The sequence below is a fragment of the Sinocyclocheilus rhinocerous genome, unplaced genomic scaffold (genome assembly GCF_001515625.1).
Source record: "Sinocyclocheilus rhinocerous isolate Xijiao unplaced genomic scaffold, SAMN03320098_v1.1 scaffold591, whole genome shotgun sequence".
Taxonomy (NCBI): domain Eukaryota; kingdom Metazoa; phylum Chordata; class Actinopteri; order Cypriniformes; family Cyprinidae; genus Sinocyclocheilus; species Sinocyclocheilus rhinocerous.
The window spans coordinates 392,669-399,482 of record NW_015641476.1 but is presented as its reverse complement, the minus strand read 5'-3'; the positions used below and the strand labels follow the sequence as shown (position 1 = coordinate 399,482).

Genomic DNA, 6,814 nt, shown 5'->3' with positions numbered 1-6,814 from the left:
AAAAGAAAGTATGTTAAACATGCCATAATATACACAGATACAACCATTACCATATTTGGGTCATGTAACATTTGCAAGGTCTATAGTTAATATATAGTTAAGATAGCTCTGTCTCACACAAATCATTACGTAAGTAAACATGACAGCAGTCACAGAGGAAAACTGTCGATTTCAAAGTATGATACACGGAAAAAAAAAAGTTTGGGCAACTATACATTTATCATTCCCTTTTCCCAACAATTGCCTCATAGTAAAATAATAACTTTCTAAACAAAAAAAACAACAACAACCTTTCTATAGTGTTAAGCAATTCTGACTGAAATAAAATGCATGTCTCACTAACTTTTTATTATTTCTTTAAACAAAGCATGCAGTTTCATTGGGCATTCAAGGAGTAGATGGGACCACTTGGCTGGGCCTGGTTTAACCAATCGATTAAAGCTACAGTATTAAATCCGTTTTATAATCGCCAAACGCAATAAACATTGTAAATGAATCTGCACAGTGAAGCATTTGCGCCATCTGCAGGCCACCAAGTGGACTACACATTATACTGCAGTGTGCGGTCGCAGAGACACATTTTCAAAGTCCCCTTGCTACTATACAACGGGACACTGTAATCTCTATGCAAAATGCTTTTTGTATTGCTGCTACAACTACGAAAATCCACAATAAAATTACAACAGTGTATTTTAAAAATGATTTTATTTTTTAATAGTGGCATACTGGAAATTGTGTTGAAAAGGGAACAAACTCTGCCACATGTGAATAGCTAATGACCAGTCAAAGCTGTGTTATATTGTCTAAAGAAAAAAGAGTCTTCCGGTGTGCCATAATAAATCGTCTATTAGTACAAAAATACATTTCAGGACACACAATATAGCATTCAGTATCACAAATAAATGCGTGAGACACATTTCGAGCACACCGTTTAGAAGAAACAGGTTTTGAGAATAGTTTACATCAAGCACTTTCCTTTGTAAATAAAGAATAAAAAGATGGTTATCATTAAAAATGCTTATATTTAGTGTGTATCTGTAGAAAAGGTGATATTATTACTAAGTACACGTTCCGAGGCTCAAAGGAAGATCCAGAATACAAAGACAACCGTTTTCATTTCATTCATCCTCTTTTATAAACGTTTCCCCCCTTAAGTTTTATACAAAATAAAGACATACAAAAAAAGTCATTTACAAACCAATAATGAAGGCCATATGCTTGCTTTATGTACAGCCAAACGATCTCCTTCCATCTTTTTTTATTTGTGTTTCTCTTCAAAGGTCATGTGCATAGCAGATAAAAAGAGAAAACCTGTTCTTAGCCTTTACGCTGTTCTTGTGTGCAACACCTAGGTTTATTTGTACAGCGGGTTGACAAAAATGGCAGAAAGACAACTTTAGTTTCTTCATAATTTATCATTAGAACAACTTAGCAAAAAGAAACCAAAAAGGTTTTTGCTATTGAAAAAAGTGTCATTTCAGATAAGGCATCACTGCTTTAAATGGAGTGAGTGAGAGAGAGAGGGAGTGAGGAAGAATCTGGGACAGAAAGAGGGGAAGAGAGCAGCAGTCTTCACACCTGAGTCAAAGCACGTGCATAGATCTCGACACAGAAGGAATGTTCCAGTGCTCAAGTTCATAGGTCTGTGAGGAGGCTAATGGTGTCTACAAAGGAGCTATTTAAAAAAGGTGAGCCTTAGGTTGACACGTCCTTGGCTAGAAAACTTCATACTGTATTATTCTTAAGATGCCGAGATTCTCTCCGACACTTTCCTTACGCTCGTAACTAGCACTGATCCTGCACCTTGACGTGATAAAAGTCAGGAAATGTGTCAGATGTACACATCAGCTGCTCGACCGAAAAGCCTAGAACTGGAATTCGATATTCTAGAAAAGTTGCACTATACATTAGAATCATAACATTATAGTGTGCATACTATATGAAGTGAAAATACATTTGCAGATTAATATAGTCTATACGTTACAAGGCCTAGACTGAATGGAAGAACCTAATAAATCCTTTAAAAAATAGACAACACAACTTAATGTGCCGCAAAATAATACAGTTGGCTTACAGTGTGAGTATTAGTTGGTCAGTGGCACAGAGCATGCAGTCCATCAAATACTTGAATAGAAAGTTAAAAATAGCATTTGAATCCACAAAAAATATTACACAGTACAACTGATTTCATCATTGATAATAATAATGGCAACACTTTACAATAAGGTTCATTAGTTCAAATTAGTTAACTACTTTAGTTAACAAGAACAAAGCATGAACAATACTTCTACAGCATGAATTAATCTTAGTTAAATGTTCGTTTCAACATTTACAAATGCATTATTAAAATCAAAAGTTGGGCTCGTTAACATTAGTTAATGCACTGTGAATTAACATGAACTAACAAAGAACAACTGTATTTTCATTAACATTAACAAAGATTAATAAATACTGTAATAAATGTATTGTTCATTGTTTGTTCATGTTAGTTAATTTATTAACTAACATTAACTATTGAAACCTTATTGTAAAGTGTAACCATAAACCATAATAATAAATGTTTATTAAACACCAAATCAGCATATTAAAATGATTTCTGAATGATCATGTGATATTGAGGACATTTTAAACTATATTAAAATAGAAAACAGTTATTTTAAATTGTAGTAATTTCACAATAATATTGTTTTTACTGTATTTTACTTTTGATCAAATAAATGCAGCCTTGTTGAGCATAAGAAACTTCTTTCAAAAACATTTAAATATCTTAGTGACCCTAAACGTTTGAACAGTAGTGTATTATATGTTCCGTACAAGGATCAATGACAGCAAAATTTATGAATTAAATGGTGAAAAAGCCGCATACATGCTTGCTCTCTAGTCAGATCCACTGCTCTAAAGCCAACAAAACGATACCAAAAATCAAACATAAAACACACACATTTGGAGAAACATGACCTTCATTAACAAAAACCAAAAAAAAAAAAAAGAAACAAGTTTTGTTATCGTCGAAAAGCACTTAAAAAAAGAAGAGGAGAAAGAAGTAAAAACCAAGAGGACGATGAGGAGATTAAAACAGCACTTCATAGAATGTAACCCTCCCTCCAGTCTCAGAGGTTACCGTAAACAAAGCCAGAGTACAGCCAGGAGACCCTTCATTTAGTGTTGCGTAGCGCCTTCATCTAGTGTATGTGTGTGTGTGTGTGCGTGTGTGTGTGTTTGTGTTCATAAGGGGAAAGGTCCTCTCTCCGTTAATCTGGTTCCACATTCAGTAACGGGACCTGCTGTTGCCCTCCCTTAGAAATGGTCAATAAGCACAGACACACAGTTGGCTCCAACCAGGTAGTTGGGATCCCCAGGGAGAGAGTTGTTCTGCCAACTCTTAGGATCACCTGGATAAACAACAGAGAAAATGCAGATGAATATGATGGTCGAATGGAGAGAATGGAGATGAACCGCCACGTAAAAACATTTGGAATTCGTTTTTTTCTTCTTCCCTCAAGTAAGAAAGGAATATGTTTATTCAGCAAGAATGCATTAAATTGATCAAAAGTGACTGAAGAGTTGTTAAAAAAAAAGTTATATATTCAAAAACATTTAAATATCTTAGTGACCCTAAACGTTTGAACAGTAGTGTATTATATGTTCCGTACAAGGATCAATGACAGCAAAATTTATGAATTAAATGGTGAAAAAGCCGCATACATGCTTGCTCTCTAGTCAGATCCACTGCTCTAAAGCCAACACAAAAATCACAAAAATCAAACATAAAACACACACATTTGGAGAAACATGACCTTCATTAACAAAAACCAAAAAAAAAAAAAAGAAACAAGTTTCCTCACTTTCATTATTTTATAGCATACTTCCACCGCTGTAACAGTACAATATTGTGCTATTATTTTAGCCCTTGGTTTGCATGAGGAAAAGAGAGGAGCATAGCGGGACGCTTAGAGATAAGACAGGCTCTCAGCATGCGTTATTTGTTCTGACAGAGATAATCAACAGAGCCAGAGCAAGAACCAATAAGCTCATAGCCTAAGGTGCTGTGATGCATAAGAACAAAGTTGTTTTTCCATTCATCAAGGTGAAGTGTGTAATTTCGGCACCACTAGCAGCACTAAACAGAAGTGAAAAAAAAAGGTTAATTATCAAACACAAACAGATTTTAGTTCTGTTTGGTGGTTTTGTGGTACAGAAATTACACACTTTATTCGTAAGAAGTATACTTCTAAATCTATAAGAACCTGAGGATTTCAGAGCCCTTTTGTACTCCACTGTGAGCTCCATCAGAACAACATCTTTGTTAAATCAGTTAGGTAAACGCTCTCTTTCCATGAGAGTGCAGGGAAATTTGCCTGGTTTTAAAATATGCAGATTAGAGGCAAAGGCCTGTAATGGTTTTGGATGAGGCAGGAGTCTCTGATCTCTCCACTACAAAATCAGAACGAGAGGTTCATTAGGAGGCTACTCCAGGGCAGTGCCAGGTTTACTAATAAGAGTTATATAGAGACGAATAAGTGAAACGAGAGAGAGAGAAATGAAGACCCAGGGAAAAACATTTGCTGTTCTCCATTTGCGGTACAAAGGCAATTCCAGCAACTCTGCATATTCAGACATTTGGGTGGCTGTGTGAGAATCAGTTTAAAGCACAAACAATGTGAGTGAATTATGATTAATAGATGCGAATTCCCATTGGCCAATTCATGAAATCATGAGACCCAAGTGAAGATGGAAAGCCTATTTTTTTAAGTAATGTTCATCTGCAGATCTGTGATTATTCAACTAATCTCGAGGGAGAAATTGAGTGATTTAGTGTCCTGATCGAGAGAACACAAAGGCAAAGTGAAAATAGCTTTATAACTACTCAAACCGAGCACAATGCGGAATTTGTTGGGCCTTGCAAAATACCCATTCGTTACAATGTAATGGATATGTTGTCACTCATGAGTGGAACAATTAATTATTTTTATTTTTTAATATTTCGTTTCGTGTAACTGTGTAAAATGTTTTGTGTAAAATGTGGGATTGTTACTATTGGGATTGGCCATGTATTCCCTTATAAAATATACAGTACCATTCAAAAGTTTAGGATCAATTTAAAATAAATCTCTTCTATTTTTATACATTTAAAAATATAATTTAAAAATGTAATTTATTCCTGCGACGGCAAAGCTGTATTTTCGGCAGCCATTACTCCAGTCTTCAGTGTCACATGATCCTTCAGAAATAGATAGTTGACAGACAGAAAGTTCAAAAGAACAGCATTTATATGAAATAGAACTCTTTTGTAATATAAATGTCTTTACTGTCACTTTTGCTCAACTCAATATAAGAATTTCTTTCAGAAAAACATCTTACCGACCACACTGATAAATGGTTAAATGGTAGTAGAATAGTTTAATTGTGCTTTAGAGTGAATTGTCACAAAGACAAATTTATTTGATTGTCAAGCTAAAATTGACACTTTGTTTAAATATACCTTAAATAAACCACATAAATAAATGAGCAGACTGGAGTGAGTGAGTCAGTGAGATATGCTATATGAGTAAAAAAACTAAACAAAACAAATAAGTAAACAAAAGACTAGCATATATAAGGTATATATGATATATGAGCGTAAGATATGGAGTTGTGAATAAGAAAATGCATAATGAAAAAAGGCCCATAACCAAACAAGATGTCACAAAGCCATCCCAAACGACCCCAAAAAGGACAGAGAGAGGACAGCGTACCCGACGAGGAGTCGGAGGATTTTAGAGCAAAAGACCAACCATCAGGGGTCATAGACGCACAGTGAGGTAGGCGGAGCTCCACTGGCTTCAGGAACTTCAGGCCGTGAGGACCACACATCACCAGAGGACTCAGCAGAGTTTCACCTGGAAACAAAAACACTTTCCTTTAGCATTTACTCCCATCAAGCTATTAATTTAGTACTGATAATCTCACTTGCATTAACTGAAAAAAGGGGGGGGGGCTGTAACAAACTAGAATCAGTATCAAACTCTGTATTACCAAGCTTTTTTCACAGACCAGAGGAGAAAGACAAAAATGTCAGAATCTTATGACCCTCGAATTAAAAGATGCGTGACTGACCTTTCTCTTTGTCCAGAGGTGGCAGGATGCTGTTATCACGACACACTTTGAAGTAGATCTCTTGCTCCACACCGTCAGGAATGGCTCCCTGAGGGATAATGATGCTCACTCCCGTCTCAATGGAGCTCAGGACCCCGCCGTTACTGTTGAAGATGCCCCGTGCCGTCGCCACCACCGTGTGGCTGTCATCATCATCATCATCATCATCATCCTCCAAAGCACTCGGGCTGGAAAGAGAAAGAAAAAAAGGTTAACCTTATTTTTAGTCTGATCTTTAATTTAAGATTTTCTTTAGTGTTAAAAAAACTAACCAAAAAATTTAAATAAAAAAATCTAGCTATAGCAGAAAAGTATTATCAGTAGACAAATATCTAGTTCTACTGATTGTGATAATGCTTTGTTTTGTTGGCTACTGTCCTAAATGTACTTAATATTCAATATTTGTTTTTTTTTTAAACTAAAAAACAACATGGATAAAATGTCTACTTACCAAAAAAACGGAAACATGTAAGCTTGACAATTAAGGAGCTAGATTTTAATATACCTGACAGGTATTGCCTTGGGTACAGTGTTGATGTTGTTCTGCTGGTATTTGGGTTTCTGGTCCACGGTGCGGGTGAAGGTGTCCAGGCCACTGTCGTGGTCTGTCGGCTGGGGTGAGCTCTGTGGTTTGGTTGTGGTACTGATGGGAGCTTTCACATTATCTGTCTTATTTTGA

The 6,814-nt window shown here is 35.9% G+C and overlaps 1 protein-coding gene across 3 annotated transcripts in view; it reads right to left on the bottom strand.

The window, feature by feature from the left end:
- Positions 1 to 3,003: 3,003 nt before the first annotated feature.
- Positions 3,004 to 6,814, bottom strand: part of LOC107755055 (tight junction protein ZO-1-like) — a 124,932-nt gene continuing 121,121 nt past the window's right edge. Inside the window, exons 29-32 of one of the 3 annotated variants that reach the window (XM_016571699.1) lie at positions 6,641 to 6,800; positions 6,097 to 6,323; positions 5,736 to 5,879; positions 3,004 to 3,392 (exon numbers count right to left, since the gene is read on the bottom strand). In XM_016571699.1, coding sequence (XP_016427185.1) covers positions 3,298 to 3,392; positions 5,736 to 5,879; positions 6,097 to 6,323; positions 6,641 to 6,800 — 626 coding nt within the window. In that variant the 3' untranslated portion in view covers positions 3,004 to 3,297. The remainder of the gene's footprint in view (positions 3,393 to 5,735; positions 5,880 to 6,096; positions 6,324 to 6,640; positions 6,801 to 6,814) is intronic. The other 2 variants (XM_016571702.1, XM_016571703.1) reach the window with 2 other exon arrangements.